Source organism: Arachis hypogaea, chromosome 18 (assembly GCF_003086295.3).
Source record: "Arachis hypogaea cultivar Tifrunner chromosome 18, arahy.Tifrunner.gnm2.J5K5, whole genome shotgun sequence".
NCBI lineage: Eukaryota > Viridiplantae > Streptophyta > Magnoliopsida > Fabales > Fabaceae > Arachis > Arachis hypogaea.
In genome coordinates, this window is record NC_092053.1 from 24,280,193 (window position 1) to 24,294,554 (window position 14,362).

The 14,362-nt window shown below is 40.4% G+C and overlaps 2 protein-coding genes across 2 annotated transcripts; one reads left to right on the plus strand and one right to left on the minus strand.

The window, feature by feature from the left end:
* The first annotated feature begins 1,546 nt into the window (after positions 1-1,546).
* Positions 1,547-2,910, plus strand: LOC140181167 (uncharacterized). The gene is made up of 3 exons (XM_072224231.1): positions 1,547-1,727; positions 1,809-2,410; positions 2,489-2,910. The coding sequence occupies exons 1-2, from the start codon at positions 1,718-1,720 to the stop codon at positions 2,369-2,371; spliced, it is 573 nt and encodes a 190-aa protein (XP_072080332.1). The 5' UTR covers positions 1,547-1,717; the 3' UTR covers positions 2,372-2,410; positions 2,489-2,910.
* Positions 2,911-4,361: 1,451 nt separating this feature from the next.
* Positions 4,362-9,144, minus strand: LOC112771309 (choline transporter protein 1). The gene is made up of 10 exons (XM_025816007.3): positions 8,826-9,144; positions 7,891-8,243; positions 7,666-7,811; positions 7,101-7,284; positions 6,936-7,009; positions 6,722-6,835; positions 6,199-6,555; positions 5,512-5,772; positions 5,081-5,308; positions 4,362-4,887 (listed from the first exon to the last, which is right to left on the minus strand). Exons 1-10 carry the CDS (start codon positions 9,008-9,010, stop codon positions 4,693-4,695), a joined length of 2,097 nt encoding a protein of 698 aa, XP_025671792.1. The 5' UTR covers positions 9,011-9,144; the 3' UTR covers positions 4,362-4,692.
* Between the last annotated feature and the right edge of the window lie 5,218 nt (positions 9,145-14,362).

Sequence of the window (14,362 nt, forward strand, 5' to 3'; positions counted from 1 at the left end):
GACAAGAATAGGGCTGCCAACAGGAATTGGGTATGCAGCAAGCTTGTGAAGAAGGTGAGAAAGTATCCAAATTTTAGACACTGCGAGGCTACAACTTACTTCAAGACACGGTTTGACTTGACTCTGAATAAAAACTCAATATCCAGGGCATTAATGGATGCAAGAAGTGTAGTGTATGGGGATGAGAAAGAACAATATAGGATGGTTAGGGATTATGGTATGACGCTGTTGAAGACTAATCCCGGTTCCACTGTACAAATATGCACCACCCCCCAACCAGATGGTGAAGTTACCTTTGATAGAATGTATATATGCTTAAGTGGCTGCAAAAACGGGTTCAAGGCTGGTTGCCGTCCTTTGATAGGTTTGGATGGTGCTTTCCTGAAGACCCGGTTTGGTGGACAGATTTTGTCAGCCGTAGGGTTAGATGCTAATCATAATATCTATGTCATAGCCTGGGCTATTGTCAGAGTGGAGAATACAGAGACATGGAAATGGTTTCTCGAGCTACTTCATCAGGACTTGGGTCATTATAAAGAGCATGACTGGTGCTTCATATCGGATATGCAAAAGGTGTGACTTAATTTGAATGTCTCTATTTGATTTTATGTGATCTTATATTAAGAATTGTGTTGTTATGCTTACTGTGAATGATTGTGCTTTCATTAGATTTGGCTGGTTAGCTTTTAGGGTAACACCTTTGATCATTCGATTATTGGATTTTGGTGGTTAGTCATAAGGGAAAGAATTCTGTTGTTATGCTTACTTGAAGAATTGTAGCTTCCATTCGAGTATGATGGTTAGTTATTTTGTTAAGAATTTTGCTGTTTTGCTTATCTGCATAGACTGTGAGATGATTGGATCTTCATGGTTACTTATTAGGTGTGCTGTTATGCTTGCTTGAAGAATTGTGCTTTCATTATGCTTGTAGTGAATAGTGAATTTTATAGAGAATTTGTAAATACTAGTTTTGTCATTAATCTAGCTGTCCTATTAAACGTTAGGGACTTTTATGGGTCACGACCCTCAATTGTAGGGACTATTATGGGGATGTTAATCAAATGTTAGGGACTATTATGTGTAACGATTATAATGTCAGGGACGATTATGTGTCTAACATTTACTAAATCTGGCAGGGACTGATATTAGCAGTGAAAGCGGTGATGCCTGATGTGCATCGCCGTTTCTGCGTCTGGCATTTATGGAAAAATTTCAACAAGAATTGGAAGGACTTACAGCTAAGGGGACTTCTGTGGGAATGTGCAAGGGCAACAACATACCAAGAATTCAGGGATGGAATGGAGAAGATCAAAAGGTTAAATGAGGATGCCTGGGCATACTTAGCGAAGTGGCCTATGGATGCTTGGACCAGAAGCTTATTCATCCATAAGCCGAAATTGGATAGCATCTATAACAACGCCTGCGAAGTGTTCAATGCTAAGATCAAGGATGCACGAGCCAAACCCATCATAACATTGCTGGAGGAGGTAAGGATGTTTGTTATGCGAACCATAGCGAAAACAAGGTGAAGCTGCAGAATCACACTGGGAAGCTCACACCTGTTATAAAGAGCAGGCTGGAGAAGGTGAGGAAAGAATCCAAGCATTGGAAGCCTATTTGAACTGGGGATAACGGATACGAAAAATTTGAGGTACACGGACATCCAACCAACCATGTTGTGGACATAGGAAAGAGATTGTGCACATGCCAATTTTGGATGCTAACGGGTAAGTTAATTGTGTTTATGCATTTTACTTTCTTCAGCCATAACTATTATCATGGTTCATCTCACTGTTTGGCACCTGCAGGTATCCCGCGTGTGCACGCTTGTGCTGCCCTGTCTCGTGTGAATAAACAGCCAGAAGACTTCTGTCACAGATGGCTGACCATGGACTCATACAAGGAAATTTATAACCACCACATTAATCCAATTCCTGGTCAACCACTGTGGGAAAAAGCAGAGGACTGTAACAGGCCACATGCCCCTAAAATCAAGACAAAACCTGGAAAACTAAAGATGAAGAGGAGGATGGATGCGGACGAGAAGAGTGCTTCTGGAACTAAGAAGCCTAAAGTTGACCCAAAACTCTCAGGCAACACTGCAGATGGTGTACACCTAAAGAGACAGCTGGGTGCCTTTACATGTAGTTACTGTGGTGATAAGGGGCATACAAAGAGAGGCTGCAAAAAGAAAAAAGATGCTGATGCTGCTACTGCTGCTGCTGCAGCAGTAGCCGCTGCCGCTGCTGCCGAGGCAGCTGAGAAGAAGAAAAATGATGAAGTTCATACTGTGCCTAAGAAGCCGGTTCATCAGCCCCAAGACGTGTCTGGCCAAGAAGATTTGGGAAGCAATCCCCAAGAGATCGAATGAACTCAGCCTTCTGCTTCTGAGCAAGAGGATTCTGAAAAGGTAACTAAAATTTTACATTTGAGTATGTTGTTATTTCCATGCATAAATAGTAGTTAATGCCACTTATTTCTCCTATAGGATCCTGCACCGAAAAGACCTTCCAAGCTGTCACCACGAAGACGATCCTCTAATCAGCCAACCACACCAACAGTGAATCCCTTGCAGGGTGCATCTTCAGCAACATCTTCAAAGTTTGCCAACTTGATGCAGTTCATCCCAACGCCAGGATTTAGGCCCCCAAGAAAGAAGAATTGAATACTAGATATATGTACTTAGGAGTTTCTGTTTTGTGTTTTGTTATTAGTCTTTTCCATCGTATAATGACTAGATGGTGAACTGTGATGCAAAGGCCTTTTTGGTATGCCTTGGCCTTGCTTTTGATGAAACTACTGATAGCAGCAACATGGTTTCTAGGCTGCCTTTTACAGTCAACTTTTGTTGTTTCTTGATAGACAATGGAATTTATGTTAATATGCTATGCTATGTGGTTTACCATTCAAGAAGCAGTTTCTTTATTTTTTTTTCATACACAATGGAATTTAAATTAACAACAATTTCATAGTTAATAACACTTTTCATTCCATCAAGAAGCAGATTTTTACAAATGTTGATAACAAGGAACCTAAAACCACCAATTCATTCATCATTTACAATACAGGATCACCAACAACACTGTCAATACACACACACCTAACACTAACAACTGGGTCATCACTTTTTGCATCTGGACATCCTCCTCCAACCTTCGAAGCCTCCAATCAACGTTGATCTTCACTTCATCACCACACGATTCTGATTTTTCAACCTGTTCCTCATTCACAGAATCTGCCCACACAAAAAGCCCGCACCATCTCTTCCCACTTGTCTGCAACCAATAAAGGATCAAAGTTTAGAGAGGAACAGCACAAGAACAGTCAGGGAAGGCATAACAACACAAGAACAGTCAGGGGAGGAGAATAACAGCAACACAAGTGATTACTCTAACCTACATTATAATTGGGGCAGCCATAGAACGGTTTATTCGGATTTGAATCTGTGCCAGACCATCTGAGAACTGGCCTACAGCCACAGCCGCACCATTCTGGCGGCGCCGATCTTCTGCTCTTCGTTTGCGTTCTACTCCGGTTCCAGCTAGATGGGGAACGAACAGAGCTTCCACCTCCAGTGCTACCTCCACCCATCATCGACATGAGTAGCAGCCCCGGATGAGAGTGCCTGAACAGGAACAAGTGTATGGAAGAGGAAGAAGAAGAGGTGAACAAGACGAAGAGGGGAGGTGTATGAGAATTTGGGGATTTAGGGTTAATTATACTACGAGGGACCAATCTGGGTAAAAATTGGAACTTAGCCAGCTCAGCTAGCCGTTGGCAGCAGTCCAGCGTGGCAATCCTAGGCCAAGTCAGCGCTCCGGTGATGACTCATCACCTGAAATATGGCCAGGGACTAGTTTGAGTGCTCGGAGCTCTATCTGGAGGACTACAATAGGGAAATCGGGATCTTAAGGATTACTATGAGTAATTGCGTGAATCTCAGGGACTACTATGGGTATTTACTCGTCACATTCTCATTTTCTGCCTCCTATAGTTTTCACGGAAATCTCTATTTATGTAGATAAGTAAAAGATAGTTATTTTTATTAATATGATCCTATATAATTGAATGCACATAAAATTAAACTGCACTAAAATTAAATTTATATATACAAACTTAAATTATGAATTATAGTTAAGGATAATTTAAATTTTAAATATTTAACATATTTTGGAGAACAGGACAAGAATCTCTGCTTCGATTCCCGAACACGTCTCCGGAGAACTTTGCAATCCTTATCCCCGCGGGTATTATTTCCTGTTTTAGAGCCCCATTCAGGGCATTTGCCACAGAAAACCCGCAGTGGGGAATATTATTATTGACATCTCTACCGGAGGGACAAGTTTGGTGTTGCATTGGCATTACATTACATCTCTATTCGACTTGCTTTTCATAATCTCCATAATTTCTTTACATGGTGCATTTTTTAGGAATATTTTAAGCAATGCTAACTTTTGCATTGAATATGTTCTTTTTGTTCCCAAAACATGATACTCTAGCACAATCTCATTTGTCAAAAATTACAGCTTGCTTAAACAACTACTTGTAACTTGTGCACAACTAACATATACATATACACATACACGGGGAGAACAAAACTAAGGTGGTAAAAATAAGCACCTTAGGCATGATCCTAAATATTAAAGCCCTGTTGAGAGTCATCACTGATAAAAATAAACCATGGGGCATATTTCATTGGGATCCTTGTGTAAGCCTTTGCGTCTCATTTTGGTCATTGTTGAGAGTTTCCATGAGAAGGGGTGGAGCATACTGTGCTGTTCCATTCTCTTCTGAATCCTGGCAGTATGAGAGAATGATGGTATCAATTGACATCTCGACAACTCCAAAGAAAAGCGTTGCAACAATGTACCCAAGAACCCAGCAAACCTGCATACACAGAATCCAAATGAGGTTCCAATAAACACTGTTGAAAACTTGAAATACTAATGATCCGTTTCCTTGGACTCGAAAACTATGGTGTTCATAACTGAAAGTTGAATCATCGTATCTTATACTTAGTTTTAAATAATAATTCATCTCCGTGCCATACTCATTTTATTATATATCATAGGAAACATACCAGAACAGGCAAGAGTGGGGATGTGATCTTGTTATGTGCAGCTCTATACTTGTGTGTATCCAACATGAGGAATGCAAAAACAGCACTTGAGAGACTAACACATAGTTTTCCAAGGAACAAAATAACATCTCCAATCACATTGACACGTCCGATCCGCAGGATGTTATTCATAATCAATTCTGTTGCAATAGCAGAAGATCTGAAGAAACTTTCACCTGTTATAGCAATCTGCATTTGTCAAGCAAATACTCTAGTTAAATGCAGGGACAGGAAGAGAAAGACCTAAAAATAAAAAAAGGTAATAATATACTATGTATCAAGGAGTGCAACAAAGATCAAGATGTGACCGAGCCTCTCCAAACTTGAAGATAAAAAAGAGAGTACCAATGCATGCATAAAGATTTGCTTTATGGAAGAATGACAAGACTTACGATTATGTATGCATTTCGATTCACTGATTTGATGATCCATCCAATACACCTTAGAAAAAATTGAGAAGATCGGTATGCAGCCTTGCCAATCCAGTTGTCAGGCTCATAACTGGAGACTTTTAGTTTGCGACGCATGGATTCAAGCAAAAGGCGGATCGACTCTACAAATGATACAGTCAGAGAGCCAAGAGCCACAGAACCCAGATTGTAACGCATAAGCCTCTTCATGGAGGAAATGACTGAAAGAAGAGGGATTTCTTGCTGCACCGAGAAAGATGAACTATTTTAAATAACATACAAGATAGGATTTTGTAAGTGGTAAGAAAATAAAAGTTTAAGTGTTTAACCAATTATTAATCCAATTCAAATCAGTCCAATAAACAAGTTCAGCAATTGGTAAGTATGATCCAAATTTGTTCTTTAACTTTATGAGGCTGCAAAATTGTCTTTACTTGACTCAAGCAGGTTAACATTGTGGTTAGTCCCACTTTCACAGCAGTATTGTGATAGTCAATAAGATAAAAACAATTTATAATCCTATACCAACACAGCTTGTTCTGATCAACAAGCATGAGCCAAATACTAAATCCATGCTAAGACAGGAATTACATATTGATGAATCTCATTTAAGTTTAAGTAGATTCGTTCGAACAAATTCTTGCAAGGTACTGTGACAGTGTGACTTACAGAATTTTCACCACGTGCCCAATAATAAGAGGCAACAGATCCAGCAATCACTGTTGATGAGCATGCTATGAAGAATTGTGTGGCCCAGTAACACCCAAATAGATGAAAAAGGATGGCGATTCCAATATGTGGTGTGTAACGAATGCTATATCCGCAACAACGATCACAGTTCACCTTTTTCTCAAGGAGATCATATGCGCAGCAATTAGAATTACAGTTGTTTTGAACAACCTGACCAGAGCTGAACAAATGGAGAGCAGCAGAAATCCAGAACATGTAGAACACTGCAAGAATACAATACGGTATGACTGGAAAAGTGATGAGCGCTCGAACTTCTCCTATCACTTTTGCAGCAACCTGTGAGAACAATTTACATTAAAATCAATTAGATTGGTTTTCTAACATGGCATAAACAATGCCACATCATCATTAATTCATTATTCATTTCACAGTTACTAATGACTTTAACATTGCTGTAATCACCACACTGTAACTTAGAAGTGTTGAATGAATTTATGCTTGCCTTAAGGACAGAAGTTCCCATAAGGATGCGTCGGACAATAGCAATTGATGTCAGAATTGCAACAATTGTTATAAATGTCATCATTATAGTGCCAATGCGTAGATGAGTCAGCTCCTGAAAATAAAATCTGTTTATAAGATTTACACGATAGAACCACCAACACAAAGATCATAAAATAACCGGGGAATGACTAGTGAGCCACAACAATACTTACCCTCCCAGATACATGAATGTAAGGATCATGCTCGCCAATGATGGGGGAAATAGCATTATTTCCTATCCATCCAACTACAAATAATGGGGTAAAAAAAACCATCAACTCGAGAAATATGTTAATTTTGGTTAATAAAATAGCTCAACAGACAACAGAGATCCTAACCTTTCAGGTAGTAGAACATTGTGACTGATACCATTAGGAGATTAAAGAAAACCACTGTCACCCAAGGCATTGCAGTGACAAAATACCGAATCATCAGCAGCCAAATCACGGATAGAAAAAGAGGTATAATCCCCCCACAAACAATCAGCACAGGCCATGACTTTCCTATGTCAGCCATGTATCTCTGGAAACAAAAGCAATTATTAAACACAAATTCCACCATGGCATGATGCTAAAGGACAGGACATATGAAAGGGTATAACTCATAGTTTCATACATAAGATTTTTGATAACGTAAAAACAGGTAGAGTTTCAAGATTCTAAACAGAACGCATATCAACAGCCACTTCTAATTTATACTCAATTGCATTCTATTCCTGCATTTCATGCTGCCAAGGACACTTTTTTGCATATCAACCAACTGTCAACTGAACATTTCAACACTATTTCTTTGCCATCCTACCGGTATATCTTGGTAGTCGCATGTTTTTATCTTCAAGGGTGCTTGCAAGAAATGCAAGTATAAATGCATTTTAAGGAATATAGATGGTTGAAAAAAGTTAACCTTTAAGACGGCTGACCGAGAGTTGATATACTTGTGAATAGACTTATCAATAACAATGTCTTCATTGATGCTAACTCCACCCATCTGCTGCCAATGGTTTAATGACACATTTGATGCACGAGCAATGAATTGGCAAGTCCAGTAAACTAGACAAAAGTTGTTGATCTAAGAATCAGGTACTTCAAAAACTCGTAATATATATGTTATTGACAATGTCTTCCTTACCATTTACACTAGGAAATATGACAGGATAACAGGGGCCCTGAAGTTGAAGAGAGGAGTTTCTCATTTCCGGTGTAAGGTACTCATAATAATTATAGTTGCTATCAATCCAATCATCCATACTAAGACGAATGTCTCCTTCGGGATAATCACACACCCAATTAAGTGAATCTTCAGAAGGTACAGGGCAGTCCAACAAGCATATGCTGCGAGCGTCGACCAGTTTTAGCTTGCTATCCTTCAATCCACTTTGATATACCTGATTAGGATTTAGCCAGTACAATAGCTCAACTTCATGAAGCCCTGCATGCTTGTCCCCACACACATTTCCTTTGTAATCCAGCCCATAAGTAAGCCTATTAAGTCACAGTAGCAGTTATTACAGACTAGAGACTACAAAACAATGACAATGACAACAATAACAAGCACAACTGGCCTTGGTAGGTGTGTGATCACAAATTACACAACAGTAACAACGAAAAAGAGAATGTATAATGACAGATCCAAAGAGCATTTCTATTATGAAAAAAGAAATCGATGATGTAACTAACACTTTTATTTGCTTAAATGAAAAGTTCGTTTATTTGAAGCATACCAACATTCATTTTTTAGAGAAAGGAACACATGCAACATATTTTTTAACAATTATATACCAATTTAATTCTAGAGAAAACTAAAACTAAAATAAGCATAAATTGATAAAATCTATGACCTCATGGAAGAAAACAACTACTCAACAAAATGCATAAATTATCAACAATTAGTCATCCATTACAAAGGCTTAAATAAGTGAGGAATAAAAAAAAGCGCCAAAAAAGAATCCCATTTACAAAACCTCACACTTCAAAGAAAATGCAATTTTCCAACCACAGAAGCTCCATAAAAGAATTTAAAAGAATTTAAAAAAATGCAGAATAATACGAAGTTGGAAACTTTACCTCAAAGGGTTGCCTTGGTTGAAACCAAAGCTAGAGTTTACAATCATGGAAATCCAGAATGCTATGAAGATAACAAGAACAGCAATGTCGCTGCATTTTCTGTTGTGCCTTATGATCCCACCAACTGGGGTGGTTCCATCACTTGATGAGTATCTTCCTATGACTGCACCCAAAGGACCCCTCATTTTGTTCTTAACCTTTCTTCCAAGTAGCAAGCTTCTTTCTTCAGCTCAACATTCCAGAGAGAGAGAAAGAGAGAGAACAAAAAAGGTACAAAAGTGGAGTAGAAGCTTAGAGAGTGTGAAAGCTTCTTTGGTGAAGAAAAGGGTTTTAGATTTTTTTATTATTTACTAGTTGGTTTTAGATTTGGAATATTATATCAATTAATGCAAATAGTTTATAAAATTTTCACTTAGGCAAAGATCTTCTGTGTTTTACTTCATTACACTTCACGTTAGTATTCGTTTTATAATTTTTTAAATTTTAATGTAATATGTATATCAATATTTAAACTTTTACTTTATGCTTAGGCTTATTTTAGATTAGATTACATCTCTAATTGACACACTTCTAAAAGTTTAAATGACACTTTCTTAGCGACAAGGACGGAGAATATTTTTTACTATTTTTAAGGGTCTTGTCTTGTTTAGTGGCTTACTGGCTTAACAAACAAAACTAAGGGGTTCAGCCATCAAAAAACACTTCTAAGGGGTGCCCGCTTTAGACTCGTTGTCTTGTGATTTGTGAAGGTAGGGGCGATGGAATAATAAGTGTTTTCCCTTCAACCATCCCACTTTTCCAAGTCCTAATCATCTGATGGGTTGAAATATTTCATTAAAAAAAATGCTAACAAATTAATATTTTTAGTGATGAAAGAAACGAACAATTGATTATTATTTATTTAAATGTAAAATAAATAAAAATATTGATATTTTAGTATTTCTTATATTTATATCTTTGTGCTTATTCTTTAATAGTTTACAACATAATACAATGCGGTGTTAATTGTTATTCACTATTTTGTAAAAAATATTTTAAAAAAATGTTTTTTTTAATAGTTTACAACATACTACCCTGAAACCAGAAAAATAAATGGAAATCAAAAAATAAAAAATAAAATAAAAACTACATACGATACGAGTATGTCGTGAGAGTTGTATTTAATAACTCTTTCAAAAAAACCAAAAATATTTAAAAATATCAGAATTATTATTTTTTGTTACTAGTTAATTATTAATATTTAAAATATGTACTAAAAATATGTTGTTAAATTATTATATTAAAAAAATTAAACTGATGACTAAAAATAATAAATTTGAATCTTTTAAATATTATTTTTTATTTAAAAAAATAAAATATGATCACTCATCATATATTTTATAAGTGAAATAAAAAAATATATAAAAAATATTCAAAAATAATAAATTACACTCTATTTTTTCAAATAAAAAATAAAATTTTAAAAATTTAAATTTAAAAATAATTATCAAAAATAATAAATTCAAATAATTTTTTAACATTTCTCTTAAAAAATATCGAATTGAAAAAAAAAATTATTTTTAAAGGGATGAAATGGAGAATGGGCATTGGGGCAATAACCGTGCACTATGACATCCTATACAGGGGTGGCAATATATACTCTATTTGCGGGTACCTAATCCGACTCCACCCGATCGGGTAGGGTTGCCAATCCGATCAGCAGTGGGTAGGGTTCTCGTACGGATATCGGGTAGGGTGCGGATTGAGTCTCAACCCTATTCAACCAACCCGCATTCTATATATGTTTATGTTATATACTTATATAAAAGGGCAAAAAACCATATTAAGCCACATGCAGAAAAGTTTAACCAAAATACGCCAAACAGAAATTTGTTTCAGCAATAAGCCAAGAGGCATTTTTATATAAATCGAACCACCAAGGTTCGAACTGTATTAACTAGTAATTCGAACCAACTTGGTTCGAACTACTACTGGAAAAGTTTGAATAATTCGAACCAGATTGGTTCGAACCAAGAAAGCATGTAATTCGAACCTGGTTGGTTCGAATTATGGGGAGAGAGCTTGGTTGTAGTAATTCGAACCAGGCTGGTTCGAATTACATGCTTTCTTGGTTCGAACCAGGTTGGTTCGAACCAAAGAGAGGTTGATTGTAGTAATTCGAACCAGCTTGGTTCGAATTACATGTATCATGGTTCGAACCAGGTTAGTTCGAATTAGTAGGAATCAGAGCTCTATATAAACGCTGTAAACGTGAATTGCTCTCATTAGAGGACGTAAGATGGCTAGTGAGGAGGAGAGTTTTGCTGTTTTGGTACACCACAAAGGATCCATCAAGAGGAAAACTCGGTCCGGAGTGAAGTTCACAGATAAGAATCCTCTCTATATTGTGGTGAATCGAACGACAAGCTATGATGACCTGGTTAGAGCTGTGCTGATGAAACTTGGCCTGGAAGGTGCGAAGCGGATTAAGAAGTTTTTCTATCGCATTCCAGTCACGATCCTGCACGATACGGTGAAGTATGATTGTCTGACGATTGGTAGTGATGAGGACCTCCAAGTCATGTTTCTTTGTCGGAGGCAGTTTCCGGAGGTCCGCACACCAGAGTTGCTGGCAAAGCTGGTTGATGTGGTATCCAGCTCAGGGGGTTCGAACCGGAATACCGCCAATGTAGCCACGGCAGCTGGCTCCAGTTCGATGGCTGCTGTGGCTTCTTCCTCCGTCCCAGTTTACGAGCCAGCGGCCCAACTTGTCGCCTCTCCGTCATTTGCTGTTGATTTGAATGACGGCGTCCGCGACGAGGTAGGATCCTTTGATGTTCTGGCAAACGCTTTACAGGGCGTTCCACCGGTTGGCGTCGGAGACGGAGAATTGGGTGATCCTGATGAGGACGACGTTGAGCCCGAAACGATTGAGGATGATAGCGGGGACGAGGTTCAAGCGGCTGGGCCTGCATTGGCTGGCGGTGGTTCTAGCTCTGGCACACAGCAGTATCCACCATATTTTTCTTCTCTGGACCTGGACGCCATGACGCATGAGGGTGCGCTAGGTCACCCTGTTGGATTCGGAGCTAGAGATGCGGAAGGAAATGCCGGTCTCACAAAGTTCCAGGTTGGTCAGCAATTCCAGGATAAAGATGAGGCCCTGTTAAGTGTGAAGACTTACAGCATCCGGCGAGGGGTACAGTACAAGGTGGTGGAGTCCGATCACCGCCGGTATGTGGGCAAGTGTTCCGAGTTCGGGAATGGGTGCACATGGTTGATTCGGCTCAGTCTCCGGAAGCGCAAGGGCATTTGGGAGGTCAAACGGTACAATGGCCCTCACACTTGCCTGGCCACATCCATATCAAGTGATCACAGAAGTTTGGATCATTCTGTGATTTCGGCGTTCATTATGCCAATGGTTAGGGCTGACGCATCGGTTAGCATAAAGGTGCTCCTGAACGCCACGGCAGCGCATTTTGGTTTTAGGCCGACTTACAGGAGGGTTTGGATGGCGAAGCAGAAGGCCGTTGGCCTCATCTACGGTGACTGGGATGAGTCATACAGCGAGATACCTAGGTGGGTGTTGGGTGTCCAGCTGACGATGCATGGTTCTGTTGCGGTCCTCAGAACGAGCCCGGTTCTAGTTGGAGGACAGGTGGACGAGTCTCAAGCTTATTTCCACAGACTTTTCTAGACTTTCCCTCCATGCATCGAGGCATTCCGGCATTGCAAGCCGCTAGTCAGCATTGACGGCACACATCTATATGGTAAGTATGGGGGAACGTTGCTAATTGCGATTGCACAGGACGGGAACTCCAACATTCTACCTGTCGCATTCGCACTAGTAGAGGGTGAGAATGCGGAGTCGTGGACATTCTTTCTCTCGCACCTTCGGCAGCACGTGACCCCGCTTCCCGGTCTGCTGGTTATATCGGATAGGCACAACGGCATCAAGTCTGCGCTTGAGGCCCCGGACGGAGGTTGGTTACCACCTTCTGCGTACCGTGCATTCTGCATACGACACGTAGCGGCCAATTTCGCCCTTACCTTCAAGGGCAAAGACGCTAGGAGGCTTCTCGTGAATGCAGCGTACGCGAAGACTGAGGTTGAGTTTGATTACTGGTTTGATATACTGAGGTCTGAAGACCCGGCGATGTGTGAGTGGGCGAACCGTATTGATTACTCCTTGTGGACGCAGCATCGCGATGAGGGGAGGAGATTCGGTCACATGACGACGAATATCTCCGAGTGTGTAAACTCAATCCTCAAGGGTGTAAGAAATCTTCCTGTAGCATCCCTGGTGAAGGCAACATATGGTAGGCTGGCCGAACTCTTTGTTCGCAAGGGGCGAGAGGCTGAGGCCCAGATGGGCACCGGACAGCAGTTCAGTCAGCATTTGGTGAAGTGTATTGAGGCCAACTTGAAGACGGCCAGGTGCTTCACGGTGACGTTGTATGACCGTGATAACTCCGAGTTCACCGTAGCGGAGACCAAAAGATCCAAGACTGCAGTAGCTGGAGCGGGCCCGCTAACTTCACAACATGTCTGTTTGCCACTCTGCACATGCACCGGTACAACCAGGCCAGTGCTGCCGAACCCCAGCTGTACGTACCCAGCTCCTCCAGCCTCGCTACATATGGAAGCCATCTAATGTGAATCCGGTTGCCAGACTTGTCCGCAAACAACTGCGTGCCTAGCAACATCATGATGTACGCACGGACATATCGGCGAACAGTGTCATCATCTGCATCCTCAGGGCACTCACCAAAGGTCTCCTGAAACCAGCTGCAGTTCACTGCGTACTTCTGAACCTGACTGGGAGGAGGTATAACTCCTAGCAACTCCTGGAACCAGACCCAGGGTGGACGGCCTCCATCGATGTATATATGGAACTCTGACAGGCACCCGCTCACGTAACGGCCATCGACTGGCAAACCCAGCTGGTATGCCACGTCCTGGAGTGTGATCGTGCACTCTCCGAACGGCATATGAAAAGTGTGCGTCTCGGGACGCCATCTCTCAACGAATGCACTGACGAGCGCCTCGTCTAGCCGGAACCACCGGTCGTTCAGCCGTGCAAGATGGTATAGCCCTGCCATCTGCAAGTATGGAACGTATCTGTCATCAAGACGCATGCCCTGCTGCCGCCTCATGCTCCTAATGCATCGCTCGGGCTGCGCATGAAAAGAACCCCATACTGAGATATATAACTACACAGGTTTTACAGTAAACCGGTTCACATATACCGGTTCACAGTAAACCGGTCTACGTAAACGGGTTTACATAAAACGGTTTCCATAAACAGGTTTACATTAACCATTTTTCTAAATTAAACAGCATAACATTACATGAAAGATAACTAACTGGAAAACAAACCCTAAACCACACAACTAAACCGCTAGCATATACCACAATTAACGAGACCCATTAACAAGAAACAAATTCAATAAACCGGCTTACTTAAACCACCTAGCATTAAACAACTACCATAAACCACATAAAAAAACCGCTTGCGAAAACCGCTAACAAAAACCGCTAACATAAACCACCAACAT

What these genes read in the sequence shown, in the direction of transcription:
- LOC112771309 (XM_025816007.3), bottom strand. Translation starts at nt 9,010, where the DNA reads ATGAGGGGTCCTTTGGGTGCAGTCATAGGAAGATACTCATCAAGTGAT. An exon ending in AACCAAGGCAACCCTTTGAG is followed by an intron (nt 8,244 to 8,825) that starts GTAAAGTTTCCA and finishes GTGACTTAATAG; the next exon opens with GCTTACTTATGGGCTGGATT. An exon ending in CCCCACTCTTGCCTGTTCTG is followed by an intron (nt 4,888 to 5,080) that starts GTATGTTTCCTA and finishes CTGTGTATGCAG; the next exon opens with GTTTGCTGGGTTCTTGGGTA.